Genomic DNA, 15195 nt, shown 5'->3' with positions numbered 1-15195 from the left:
ACTGACTGACGAAGAGGAACTCAAACTGGTCATATTCAACTAGGAGCACCAGTTGCTCTTAGCATTACTGAAGATGATGGGAATGGGAGGGAAAACTGCCTCCTGGTTGGAGTTAGACTTTGTGCTAAAGTTAAATGGTTGTGATTCTTGGAGGTCAACCACCCCAACCCCACGAATTCCTCATCTTCAGGGCAATGACCTCAACCCAACCTTCTGTTATGCTTTGCCTGGACATTCTCTCATTCATTGTGCAGAAGTGAGGACATTTGCTCGATTCTGTTTCTAGTTCCTCACATTATGGAGCAGACACATGAACAACACACGAGTGGTACCCCAACCACCACCCAAACATTCACTCGCTCCACCAAAAGTGCACGGTGGTACAGTGTGCACTATCTACAATACGCACTGCCATTAATCGCCTAGACTACCCTGACAGCACCTCCCAAATCCATTACTTTCACCACCAAGAACGACATGGGCAGCAAGCCCAAGAGAACGCCACAACCTGCAGGTTCCCCTCCAGGTTGCACAACGCCCTCTCTTGGAAGTATATCATCAGCCCTTCATCGTCACTGGGTCTAAATCCTGGAATTCCCCACCTACCAGAAGAACCAGAGTAGTTGAAGGTGGTGGCTCGTCACTGGATAATCCCCACATCCCAGGCATATATAAGAAGTCTTTTTTTAAAAAAAACCCTGTCAATATAACATATCCCTCCTTTGACTTTTCAATGAATTTAAACTAAGTGCTTTCAAAGCAGCTTACTTTAACTTCCTGTTTGTCAAAGAACTTTGATTTCTAGTCAAACTGTTCCTTTTTGGTTCAATCATTTATTTATCTGGGATGGCTTAAAGAAGTGCTTAAACAATGAAACTGATTAATCAATAACTGGATTCATCATCTGCACAAATATAGCAATGCTTCATTGTCTCATTTGCACTTTGAATGGACAGAGAATGTTCAATCTTTTTTTAAAAGCAGCTTTAAGGAAAATGAAAAGAACCCCTGGGCTGCACATAAACTAGAATCCGATTAAAAAACATTAGTAACAAAGGAGAGGACAAAAATTTGTTAACCTAGCTGTTGGGATAGTTAATGGAAGCCTCTTGGAAAAATAAGGGGAAAAGACATCTTGCTAAGGAAGACATCGTAAGTAAGTAAATACATTTTCAATCAAAAGCCTTTGAGAGGCATAATATTCTATTACCAATGTTAAATATTAATGGTCAATAATTGTTCTGGTTTGCCACAATGTCTTTTTTTTCTGATGAATGAGGGCACTTGGTTTTTAAAAACACTCACATGTATTCCATGTCCTTCTGGGTGTCCTCTACAGAGATGCCCAATAGTACACACAGTCCTCGTCCTATTGAGCTGATTTGCTCCTCGCCCACTAAAAAACAAAAAGAGAGACATTTGTGAACTGAACTGAAAAAAAAATCTTAAAATCTTGGTTCCAGTTAAACACAGAAACCTTTGAACTGGAATAGACTCTCAAGTCTGTGCTGGCAATCAGTGAGGTCATGGTGGATCAGTGACCTGGACCCATATACCCCAGGAAAACAAAACAGAAGGATCTTTGCAGTAACTCTCTCCCCTCAGATACTACCTGATTTGCTGAGTGTTTGCAGCTTTTTCTGACTTTGTTCCTTATATCTTTTCCCCACATCCCTTATACATCTGGTTAACAAAAGTCCATTAATCTCCGATTTGAAATTAACAATTGACTTAACATCAACCACTGTTTGCCAAAGTGAGTTCCAAACTTCTACCTCTCTTGGCACAGACAAATGCTTCTAACTTCACTCTTGAAAAACCTGGCTCTAATTTTTCAGCCAAGCTCCTTGGTCCTAAACTTCCCAACCAGCAGCAATAGCTTTTCTTTCTCCAGCCTATCCATTCCCCTTAATATCCTGTAAACTCCAATCAGATCACTCATTGTCATCACAGTATGACCCCTGTGCCATAGTGAACATCTTCCCCCAGGTCCATACCTGTCACACAACAAGGCCAGAGAACATGTCATTATTCCTGGCTGTTGTGCACTCATTAATCACACAAAGCCTGGTGGAAATGGCTGGCTCATATCTTCAGATCTTAATGAACTGCAGGATAAACAAGGACAGTTCACAAGGAACATTCTTCTCCCACTGTGTGGTTTTAAGAACATGAAAGTCACTATCCTAAGGAGTGGTTGACGCAAATACTGCAGGGAAATGGGGAAGTTAGATGTATAGAGGAGGAAAGAAAAAGATATGGTGATAGGGTTAGATGCAAGACTGACGAGAAGAAACTGGAGTTAAGTATATTAAAAAAAATGCCTTAGGCTAGCTGCGTCAAGTGACCTGGTTCAGCTGTGTACAGTCTAGCAAACTCAGTATTGAAGAATTAGTGGGTTAAGAGAGGAGACTGACCCAAGGAGAAATTTATATAAACAGTGGGAAAGGGACTGAAGGTAAAACTGAAACAAACAGGGCTTTGTGGGAGGGAAGGGTTAGATAGAGCTTAGAGCAGGATAAAATTTCGGCACAACATTGTGGGCCGAAGGGCCTCTAGTGTTCTATGTTCTAAATTGAGAACTAACCTCAGAAAGAAAGAAAGAAAGTGAGACTAGAGGCACCGAAGTTTCCAACAAGTGGGAATAAATGAGAGTTAAAGAAAGGCTGCACCTCCAGAAAGAAAACTATGATAATACACTGCACATTACATGATACTGCATGCTACTCTTTAACAGAGCATCTTCTGTGTTATTGCAGGCAACGTCACATGGGATACACAAACACCCATAACTATACAGTAAGTGGTGGCTTCACATTGTTCTATCTTCTTCTACATAAATGTGAAAATAGCTACCTGGTATCGGTATCCACAACAGCCCTGAATGCAAGGAGCATTTGCAGATTTTTACAGAAAAATGCCATAAATAATAGAGGGGGTGAAGGACCTGATTGTTAGTTTATGGATACATTTAAAATTCTGCACTCTTTTTATAGTAGGAATTGTCTCCAGAAATAAGAGTACACAACCCTGTGACATGACCCTGCACACTGTTGGGTTCCAGTCACGGATATAAGACGTGTGTGGGAGCAGAAGGTGCTGTGTAATTTGAATTGGTGTCACAGAGTTATAAGCACAGAATCAGGCCCTTCGGCCCAACTCATCCACATCAACCAAGTTGCCCATCTAAGCTAGTCCTATTTGCCCACATCCCTATAAACCTTTCCTATTCATGTACCTGTCCAAGTCCCTTTTAAATGTTGTTAATATACCTGTCTCAAGCACTTCCTCTGGCAGCTCATTCCATACACTGACCACCCTCTGGATGAAAAAGTTGCCCATCAGGTTCCTATTAAATCTCTCCCCTCTCACCTTAAACCCACGTCCCCCAGATTTCGATTCCCCAACCCTGGGATAAAGATTGTGTGCATTCACCCGATCATGATTTTATACACCTCCTATGCTGAAATGAATAAAGTCCCAGCCTGCTCAATCTCTCTCCATAACTCAGTCCCTCAAGTCCCAGCAACATCCTCGTAAATCTATAATGATCCTATTTTGAAAGCTGACAGCGAAGAAGCCCAGACCTTTCGGAGCCCTTTCAAAACACTGAGCAGGGTCCTTGACTACAGTCAGCAAGAAGAATGGAATGAGTTTGAGGTCTTTGTTTATTCATTCATCGGACAGCTGTGTCCCCAGCAAGGAACTCAACATTCACTGACCATCCTTAACTTCCACTGAACCAAGTCACAGTGTTGGTGTTTCCAGAGAACAGTGAAGAATCAGCCAGATTGCTGACATCTGGACTTACACCTGTGCCAGACTGGGTAAGGACGGCAAATATCCCTCCCCAAGGACAGGTTGTTATGACGATTGAGCAGTGTCATGGTTACCGTCACTGACAATACATTTGCATCCCAGATTTATATTTAATTGAATTTAAATTCTGGAGGGATTTGATTTGGTTTCTCCAAATGACTCGTCCTGTAACACAGCCACCGTTCCACTGTACCCATAATATTTTCAGAGCATTTGGTAGCCAAGGTAGGCTTGGATGAAGAGCCACAGCTGGTGGCTGGATTTCACCTATTAAATAGCTCATTTAAATTCAGATCCATCTCTGTAAATATGAATAATTTAACACATTCGTCATTTATTTTTCCTTTCTAAACACCTACCACCCTCCCCCTCCAGTTTTTAGCACACCCCACGCAAGGCAGTTTTTCCAATCTCTGAACAGAGTGGCCAGTAACAGATTCTTTTATAAATTCACTTCTCCTCCACTCAAACAGAACAATTACTGGCTCTCCCAGACTGTCTCCGCAAACTTTTCATCTTGGTCTTAGTGGAAAAGCACCGTTCCCACTCTGGCGTCTCTGTCTTTGGCCTCTTGCACTGTTCCAGCAAAATCCTCCGTAAATTCGAAGAACACCGCCTCACCTTCTGTTTAGCCACATTACAGCCCTCAGGACTCAACAATGAATTTTATAATTTCAGATAACCCGTCTTTCTGGTTTGTATCAGAACTGGCCAGCTCCAATGAAAGGTCATTATCCTGTAACATTAACTCTGTTTTCCTCTCCCCGTGGACGCTGCCTGATCTGGTGAATATTTCCAGCATTTTCTGTTTTATTTCAGATTTCCAACAGCTGCAAGTTTTGTTAAATTTCACATCTCTCATTAACCTCTCTTCCATCTCATTCATCTCCTTCTGTTTACACCTCCTCCAGACAGATCAGTATGATTTACAATGCTTCACCATCTTCTCTCAGCCAGCACCACAACCACCTGTGTCATAGAACACTACAGCAGAGTAAAGACCCTTCGGCCCACAATGTTGTGCCGACATTTTATCCTGCTCTAATATGTATCTAACCCCTCCCATTTCTCTATCATTCATGTGGCTATCTAAGAGTCTCTTAAATGTCCCTAATGTATCTGTCCCCACAACTACTGCCAGCAGTGTGTTCCACACACCCACCATTCTCTCTGTGAAAAAAAACTTACCTCTGACATCCCCCTTATACCTTCCTCTAATCACCTTAAAATTATGCCCCCGTGTTAGCCATTTTCGCCCTGGGAAAAAGTCTCTGACTGTCCACTCAATCTATTTCTCTTATCACCTTGTACACCTCTATCAAGTCACCTCTCATCCTCCTCCTCCTCCTCTCCAAAGAGAAAAGCCCTAACTCACTCAGCCTATCCTCATTAGACATGTTCTCCAATCCAGGCAATGTCCAGTCTTTTCTGGTCTCCTTCTCTTTACAAACATTCCCTTTGATCTCTCCACCCAAAACATTCAATTTCTCGCCTTTCTCAGTTCTGATGAAGAGTCATTGCCCTGAACCATTAACTCTGTTTCTCCCTCTATAGATGCTGCCTGACCTGCTGAGTATTTCCAGCCTTCTTCATATTTCTCCTAAAGCTGCTTGATTTGATTTCCCCCTTTGTTGCCACCATCAATCCTGTTAAAATACTCTCCATGTTGAGATTGTCCCAGGCAGATCACCGCTCCTAATAAAACCCTTCCTATTATTTTAAAGTTGTAGCCATCCTGCTCTCCTCTTAGAACACAAAAAATAAGCAGAACTTGGCCAATCAGCCCCTCCCACCTGCTCCACCATTCAATAAGATCTATCATCTCAGTGCCATTTTCCAACACTAACCCCAGAGTGCTTGATTGCTTTTGTATCAAAGAAATCTATTGATGTTTGCCTTAAATATACTCAACAACTTAGCTCCCATAGCCCCCTTGTGTAAAGGATTCCAAGGATTTGTTCCCCATTGGGTAAAATTTCTCATTTTTATCCTGAATGGCTGGCCCTTTTCATTTTAGACAGCGAGTCCTGTTTCTAAAGACCTCAGCCAGAGGAAAACAATCCCAGCATGTGCCTTGTCAAAGTATGCAAGGACTTAGTCTGTTTCAGTGAGATCACTTCTCATTCTTCTAAACTCTAGGGAGGTTCTGCCAGTTTGATTAACTTAACCCCGACTCAGTAAACAAATGCTAAACTTTTGGTGCACTCTCTCAACCACAAATATATCCTTCTGTAAGAAGGGAGACCAGCCCTGTGCATGATATTCCACGTGTGCTCTCACCAGCACTGCATAATACAAGATACCTTCACTTTTGTACTCAAATCCTCAAGCAATAAAGGCAAACATAATCTTGGCCTTCCAAATCTTGCCCCTCAGGTTCCTATTAAATCTCTCCCCTCTCACATTAAGCCTATGCCCTCTAGTTCTTGTCCCCAAACCCTGGGAAAAAGACTGTGCGCATTGACCCTGTCTATTGGTATTGGTTTATTATTGTCACTTGTACTGAGGTAAAGTGAAAAACTTGTCTTGCATACCATTCATACAGATCAATTCATTACACAGTGCATTGAGGTAGTACAGGGTAAAAACAGTAACAGAATACAAAGTAAAAAAACAGATTATTTATTGAACCTCGACGTTTCAGTGACTCGTGTATGAGGACACCCACACCTTTCAATCTCTCACATTTGAAAAATACTTTGCTTTTCTGCGCCCTCCTTCAAAGTGCACGACCTCACATTTTTCCAAACCATATTCCACCTGCCACATCCTCAACCTCCCACTTAACCTGCCTGTCCTCTTTAAAGCCTCTCTGCATCCTCCTTACAACTCTCATTGCCAGCCGTCTTTGTATCAACAGCAAGCCTAGATAGATTACACTCCTCGTCCAGAGCCCTAGCACAGATTTCAAGCACTGATCCTTGTAGGACCCCATTAGTGACCCCAAAATGACCATTTATACCTGCCTGCTGTGAACCACCCCACCATCCACAACAGTAAATTACCACCTGTCCCATGTGCTCTATTTTTGTTGAATAACTTCTTTTGTGGCACCTATCTACTTCCAAATACCCCACATCCATGTATTCTGCTGATTATTCCAATTCACTGAATCCATGTTGACCCAGCCTAATCCTATTATTATTTTTTACCTGTCCATAAATACGTCCATTATAATGGATGCTAGGATATTCCCACTACAGTCATTATCCATTGATCTCTCAGGCACAGTATTACAGCGCCAGCGACCCAGGTTCAATTCCAGACGCTGCCTGTAAGGAGTTTGTACATTCTCCCCGTGTCTGCGTGGGTTTCCTTCGGGTGCTCCGGTTTCCTCCCACATTCTAAAGACGTACGGGTTAGGAAGTTATGGGCATGCTATGTTGGCGCCGGAAGCGTGGCGACACTTGCGGGCTGCCCCCAGAACATTCTACGCAAAAGATGCATTTCACTGTGTGTTTCGATGTACATGTGACTAATAAAAGGTATCTTATCTTATGTAAGCTCACTATAAAAATCCTCAACATTTTACATCAAAGCAGAAATAGCATTTGCACAACAACTCAATGATACACTTCTGTGAATGGGAGACCTGCTGATGCACGTAGTTCATCCTCGACAATAGCATGACGTTGAGGAGCTGTTAAAAAATATATACCTGCTGCTGGGTTCTTTACAAAAGCAAAGAACCTGTCTCAAACTTTTATAAAAAGATTAGTTGACCTCTAAGAAGTGACCATCAACAATTCTAGGGAACAGATCTTTGAAAAGATGCCAGAGTCTTTGAGGTGCAGAGGAAGTGATAGTGTTCCATTGGGACCATTGTGGGGGCTGACAGGAGGTGGTGAAATTATTCAACTTGGATCAATGTTCCTCTAACTTTTATTCTTGTGACCCAATGGATGACAACCTTTTACCCCTGCAACCCAAAACTGTTCCAAATAAATGCCAGCTTTAAGCAATATAAGATTGGACAGGCTGGGTTTATTCTCAGTGGAACGTTGGAAGCTGAGGGGTGACCGTATGGAGATTTAGAAAATTATGAGGGGCGTAGATAGGGTCAGAGATTTTCTCCCAGATCAGGATAGTCTAGAACTAAAGGGCACAGGATTCAGGTGAGAGGGGAGAGATTTGAAGGAGATCTGAGGGGTAAGTTTTTCACACAGAGGGTGGTGATTATCTGTAATGAGCTGCCAGAGGAGGTGAATAGAACACAATGTTTAAAAGCCATTTGGACAGGTACTTGGATAGGAAAGGTGTAGAGGGATCGGGCTAATGCAGGCAAATGGGATCAGTGTCGAAAGGCATCGGTGGGACTCGGTGGGTCGAAAGAGCCCATTTCTGTGTTTTATGATTCTATGGATACCCAAAATTAAACATCAAGGATTCTGACAAAATACTTTTTAAAACAGCGTAAATATAGTTGAAAAAGAGATGATCAGCTTGTTTTATTGACTCTAGAACTAATCCAGGCCTCATCTCCCTTCCACTCATCGACAGAGTGCAGGTCCATCAACCAGTAAAGGGTTTGACCAAGCAGCCCATTCCCCTCCCCCACAGGCCCAACCCCACTCACCTGCCATCAGACCAGGCTGCAGCAGTGGGAGGCCTCATGAAAGACCGCACCAAGACCTGCACCCTACCCCTTGCTCAATGAGTCTCAGCCCCTGGATACCTGCAGTGTGCACACTGCAGCAAATTTTCTCGGCTTCTCCAATGGCACCTCCCAAACCTTCGACCTCTACTACCCAGCACAGCAGGAGCAGCCGGTACATGCAAAAACTTTACAAATAAACCTCCCATTCAAATCACACACCAGCCTTTATTGGACGTATATCAGCATTCCTTTGTCGTGGCTGGGTCAAATCCCAGAAACTCCCTAGTTAAAGCACTGTGGGGAAGTGCACATGGTCTGCTGCAGGCAAAGGAGGTGGCTCACACCTTAGGGATGGGCATTAAAGGCTGGCCCTGTCCTTTCTTCATGGGATGCTGTCTACTCCAACATCCCATGAAGAAATGAAAAGTAGATGAAAGATAAAGCTATCAGTTAATACAAGTGCAAAGCCAATTCTTGCTTTTGTCATAAAGTTAACACCGTCATAAGACCAATAATGGAGTGGCAGTTATCAGCATATAAATCAATATAGGCATAAATATAGCTTAAGTGCATCGGGACCTTGCTTTTCAACAGTAGTATAGTCATGCTGTGCCCAGAGTGAGAATACCACTAGTAAAGCAACATTTAACATTTATTCAACCTGTCATAGAATCTCCACCTGATTCACCTAAATCACCATAGGAGTAACTCACCCACAGAGTGATTCTTACACCCTTCCCCTTTATTCTTCAAGTACATTGTGCTTTATGACCACAATGTGTTAATAATTACCTCTCACAAAATATCTTCTCATCCCATCATCCACAGCAACCCCCAAAGTAGCCAATGGGCTGATTCCCCCCCCGGAATCTCGCTTAAACTAGTATTTCACCTATTCCTTCATTCCCATCCCCATCAAAGCCACGTGAAACAGGATCAGTGATTGCCTCCTTTAACTTGATTGTTCATTGGAAGTTCAGGTGTTAACTAATCACAAGGATGATAACATTTTATTAACAAATTTAACACTCAGATCTATCTATAAATGAACATTAAATTCCAACAGTTCATCAGAACCAATAGCCTGATCCAAATAATTTCAGGAATGGAACCTTGATCAGGATAAGTCTCCTGTGACTGCAAGGGTGACCATCAGTTTCAATCCCAAGGGTGCATATTTCAAGAGTTTCTTTAGTCGGATGCTCTGCAGGGTTAGGTTACATCTAGATTAGGTGTCAGCTGGGATCAGTTGATTGCACAGTTGCCTCAGAGTCAGAAGATTGTGTCTACATCCAACTCCAAAAGATTTGAGTACAAACTCAACTGAGGCTCCAGTGCAATACTGACGGATTGCCGCTTTGTTGGAGGTACTGTGTGACTGATGCCCTTTCAGGTAGGCATAACTAATGCCATGGCATTACATCAAAAGAAATAAGTTATCCCTTGTATCCCTCAATTTGCACCAAGAAAAAAATCTGGACATTATCATAGAACAGTACAGCACAGAATGGGCCCTTGGGCCCACGATGTTGTGCTGACCTATATAAACCTTATCCACATTCTATCTATCCCCCTCTTGGCTTCACCTCCTATAACCCTCTATTTTCCTTTTATCCATGTGCCTATCTAGGAGACACCTTATGTTATCCCCCCCTTGAACTTTCCTCCACACACCTAAAATGGGTGACCTCTAGTATTGGCCATTACCACCCTGGGGAAAAGATGCTGGCTGTCCACTCTGTCTATGCCTCTCGTAATCTTATATACCTCTATCAAGTCTCCTCTCATCCTCTGTCTCTCCAAGGAGAAAAGCCCTAACTTGCTCAGCCTCTCCTCATAACAGACGTTCTCCAATCCAAGCAGCATTCTTGTAAATCTCCTCTGCACCCTCTCCAAAGCTTCCACATCCTTCCTATAATGTGGCGACCAGAAATGAACACAACATTCCAAATGTGGTCTAACCATGGTCTTATAGAGCTGCAACGTTACCTCTCTGCTCTTGCACTCAATCCCCCAGCTAATGAAGGCCAGCACACCATCCACCTTTTTAACCACCCCATCAACTTGCGTGGCAACTTTGAGGGGTCTAGATACTAGAACCCCAAGATCTCTCTGTTCTTCCACACTGCTAAGAATCCTGTCATTAACCATGTACTCTGCCTTCCAGTTAGATCTTCCAAAGTGTATCACTTCACACTTCTCCGGATTGAACTCCATCTGCCACTTCTCTGCCCAGCTCTGCATCCTGTCAATATCCCGTTACAAGCTATGACAACCTTCTGCACTGTCTCCTACACCACCAACCTTCATGTCACCTGCAAACTTACCAACCCACCCTTCCACTTCTTCATCCAAGTCATTTATAAAATTCACAAAGAGCAGGGACCCAGAATAGAGTCCTGCGGAACACCACTAGTCACCGACCTCCAGGTCGAATACTCCCTTTCAACAACCACCCTCTGCCTTCTGTGGGCAAGCCAATTCTGAATCTACAAAGCCAATTTTCCATGGATCCCATACCTCATGACCTTCTGGATGAACCTACCATGGGGAACCTTGTCAAATGCCTTGCTAAAATCCATATATGCCACATCCACTGCTCTACCTTCATCAATCCGTCTTGTCACTTCCTCGAAAAAATCTATTAGGCTTGTGAGGCACGACCTGCCCTTCACAATGCCACATTGACTATCTCTTATAAGACTATGCATCTCCAAACACTCATAAATCTTGTCCTTAAGTATCCTCTCTAATAGCTTGCCCACCACTGACGCAAGACTAACTGGTCTACAATTCCCAGAATTATCCCTTTGACCTTTCTTGAACAATGGAACAACATTTGTCATCCTCCAGTACCACTCCTGTGGCCAGGGAGGACTCAAAGATCATTGTTAATGCTCCAGCAATCTCTCCCTCGCTTCCCATAGTAACCTGGGGTATATCCTATCTGACCTCAGGGATTTATCTACCCTAATGTTTTTTAGTAGCTCCAACATTGCTTCCTTCTTAACCTCGACATGCTCCAACACATTTGCCTGTTCTACACTAACCTCCCCTTGGTCTAAGTCCCTCTCCTCGGTGAACACTGAAGCAAAGTATTCATTTAGGACTTCCCCTACCTCCTTCGCTTCCAGACACATTTTTCCCTCCATATCCCTAAGCAGTCCTACCCTCACCCTAGTCATCCTCTTGTTCCTCACATACATGTAGAATGCCTTTGGGTTTTCCTTAACCCTACTTGCCAAGGCCATCTCATGCCCCCTTCTTAAGCTCCTTCCTGACTACCTTATAACTCTCAAGAGCCCTGACTAATGTTTACTTCCTAAACCTTAAATAAGCTTCCTTCTTCCTCTTGAAGAAACCCCTACCATCCTTTCCTTGTCTCAGTGGGACAAACCTATCTCAAACCCCATGCAAGTAGTCCCTAAACAATCTCCACATTTCTGCAGTGCAATTACCAGAGGACATCTGTTGCCAATTTACACTCCCAAATTCCTGCCTAATACCACTGTAATTTGCTTTCCCCCCCAATTACTTTCCCATAATGTCTGCTCCTATCCTTGTCTATGGCTATGCTGAAGGTCAGGGAGTTGTGGTCAATATCCCCAAAACGTTCACCCACCGAGAGGTCTGTCATCTGACCAGGTTCGTTGCCTAGTACCAGATCCAGCATGGCCTCTCCTCTAGTCGGCCTGTCTACGTACTGTGCCAGGAATCCTTCCTGTACACACCTAACAAATTCAAAGCTGCTATTTGTGCAAGTTAGAGCCATATGGCACAGAAAAAGGCCTTTGGCCCACAGTCCATGCCAACCATCAACTACCCATCAGTATTAATCCCATTTGCAGCACTTGGTCTGTAGCCTACTGCACTTTGGCTTTTCAAGTTGCTCATCCAGATGCTAAAGTGTTGTGAGAGTACCTGCCCCTCAGGCAGAGAGTTCCAGATTCCAACTACCCTCTGGATGAACAAAAAATTCTTCCTCAGATCCCCACTCAGTTTGCTGAGTGCAACTTAGCTACCACATCCCCTTCATTACAGATGTGACTACACTTCATTGGCTGTTCAGCACTCTGGAATGTCCACAGAGTATAAAAGGGGAACAGATACTAATTTTTTTCTAAAGTTTAAACAATGCAATATCATCCAAGCACCAACACGAGAAGTTTTTAACAACATTGACTGTTGTATATAACCAGTACAATGGTCTAATCTGCCAACAAGTGCTGAGAAATGTAAACACTCCAAGTGTTCTGTGTAAGACAGCCACCTAACCAAGTCAGCCGTGCCAAGGCTTGTGAATTCAAAAGGGTTCACTGCCAATACCTCTGTGGACAATTTTCACTCACATACAGTGCGTCTGTTTCCACTGGGACCTCAATAACAAACCGCATGAAATATTCCCACTATATTCACTTGCACAATAGATTGTCTTGACGTGTAACACGAGGATGAAGTCCTGGGTTAGGCGATGAATGATTCTACAAATCCCTTGCACAGATGTGGGGTGGCTGATCTGGAAATAATGCAAACTCTCCTTCTGTGTGTGTAGGCTGTACCCGGCTGTGCAGGAGATTGCAGACACCCCCAATTTACTCAGCACTATGCCCTGGTTGCAAACGTTTCTCCCGTCTCACGACCAGTCTACGCCTCCTGTTGTTTGATGCTTTCGCGTGCCGGGAATTAATGGGCTTTGGGCTGGAGGCTGCAAATAGCCGGAAGGAAGCAGGGAGCCGAGTCCGACACCAGAACAACATTGCTGGTAATAAGCGAGCAGAGCCCAGCGCTGCCCGTGCGCCGGTACAACCCACCGCCAAGGTTCAGGTGCAAATGTGGCCCTGCATGGAGAATGCCAGTTAACAACGCAACGCGGGGGGGGGGGGGGGGGGGGGAACCCCTTTTTATTCCTCACCTCCCGCACCAACCCGCAAGCAGGCCCGGACTGACCTGTCACACTGGCCTTTGCGACCCTCTGAATAATGGCCTTCATGGTACTGAACCAGCAGCAAAACAGCGGAGTGTGCGCGGTTACCGGGAGCTTCCTGGGTGCAGCCGCAGTGTTGAGCCAGACAGCGACGGTGCTGGCGAGGGGGAGGCGGAGAGGCTGGTGAAACTCAGCGCAATGTTTCCCCTACAGGGCGGAAGCAGCGCTGCACACAGAGCACGTCTTCCCCACACAAAGGAGGGGGCTTTCCCCAACAACTGTATTTGCATTTACCATGCCAGCCCATTCTTTTCGTATATAAACTCTATTCTTAAAACTATAGAGATACATACAATACAATCAGTTCTTTACATTAATAGTGCATTGGTCAATATAATCGCAGTGTCATTATACCAATACCATCACTGTGTCTTTAGACCAATAGCTTAATTGTGTCATCAAACGATCGTGTCATCAAACCAATAGTATTTACAAAGCATAGGTTCCGATCATTGTGCCTTATTCTTTGCTGAGACTTGGAAGATCTGTGGCACATTTATACCACAGGCAAGAGTAACACTATAAAATCTCGTACAGTTTCAGGCAGTCACATTTTATAGGGGCTGGGAGACACGTTTCATATTTCCATATTTTCTCATGATGTAGAAGGAGGCCATTTCGGCCCATCGAGTGCATATTGGCTCATGGAGTAGTCCCATAGAGTAATCTATTCTCCTCCCCATTACTATCAATTCCCTGCCAGATTCTATCACTCACCTACACACTATGGGTCGATTAACCTACCAGCCCATATATTTGGCATTGGTATTGGTTTATTATTATCACTTGTACCGAGGTGCAGTGAAAAACTTGTCTTGCATACCGATCGTACAGATCAATTCATTGCACAGTGCAGTTACATTGAGTTAGTACAGAGCGCATTGAGGTAGTACAGGTAAAAACAATAACAGTGCAGAGAAAAGTGTCACAGCTACAGAGAGAGTGCAGTGCAGGTAGACAATAAGGTGCGAGGTCACAAGGTAGATTGTGAGGTCAAGAGTCCACCTCATCGTATAAGGGAACTGTTCAGTAGTCTTATCACAGTGGGATAGAAGCTGTCTTTAAGCCTGGTGGTACGTGCCCTCAGGCTCGCGTATTTGCTACCTGATGGAAGAGGAGAGAAGAGAGAATGACCCGGGTCTGGAAGGAAACAGGAGCTCTGGGGGTGGGGAACTCACACAGTCACAGGGAGAACTTGCAAACTCCACAAAGACAGGACAAGAGGTCAGGATTGAACTCAGCTTGCTAGGGCTGTGAGATAGTGGCCCTATCAGCTGCACCACCGTGCCACCACGCTTATTCTGTGTTTATTATTAATTTTACCTCCTCCCTTTCCCCTCTTTCTCTACAAGGAGTTGACCTTTGCTTAGGCTGGTTCCACTGGCACCAGGAGATCTCAACGGCACAGATTAAACAGCCAGGAGAGCAAGAGTCAGCACACTGGTCAACCATGAAAGATACCACACCTGAACTCAGAACTGGCCACACCAACACCTGTGGGAGCAAATAGCAGCCAGTAACCTGGCTAGTTTCTGCTTACTTCCAAAGTTCAGGCCCTTTGCTGCACCCGGACTGATGCCCACCTGAGATCAGTGTGGACCAGAAACCTCCTGCAGTCCACACTGGTTTAGTGCTTTGCCACACAGTCCCAGTGTCTCATTAGGCAACTGACATGGGCTAAAGTCATTGAGTAGTCACTGGTGACTGAGGTTTGTACCACTGGTGCTAATCCAGACCTTACGATAATCACCATCATGTCAAACAGCCTATTGAAAATACTTGTATATATGTTGAA

General features: G+C 44.1%; 1 protein-coding gene across 2 annotated transcripts in view; it reads right to left on the bottom strand.

The window, feature by feature from the left end:
- dtd1 (D-aminoacyl-tRNA deacylase 1) overlaps positions 1-13528 on the bottom strand; it is a 132347-nt gene extending 118819 nt beyond the window's left edge. For both annotated transcript variants that reach the window (XM_052012473.1, XM_052012474.1), the window contains exons 1-2: positions 13364-13528; positions 1306-1396 (exon numbers count right to left, since the gene is read on the bottom strand). In XM_052012473.1, coding sequence (XP_051868433.1) covers positions 1306-1396; positions 13364-13406 — 134 coding nt within the window. In that variant the 5' untranslated portion in view covers positions 13407-13528. The remainder of the gene's footprint in view (positions 1-1305; positions 1397-13363) is intronic.
- Positions 13529-15195: the final 1667 nt, after the last annotated feature.

This window comes from Pristis pectinata, chromosome 3 (genome assembly GCF_009764475.1).
Source record: "Pristis pectinata isolate sPriPec2 chromosome 3, sPriPec2.1.pri, whole genome shotgun sequence".
Classification (NCBI taxonomy): domain Eukaryota; kingdom Metazoa; phylum Chordata; class Chondrichthyes; order Rhinopristiformes; family Pristidae; genus Pristis; species Pristis pectinata.
This window is presented reverse-complemented; position numbering and strand designations above follow the sequence as displayed.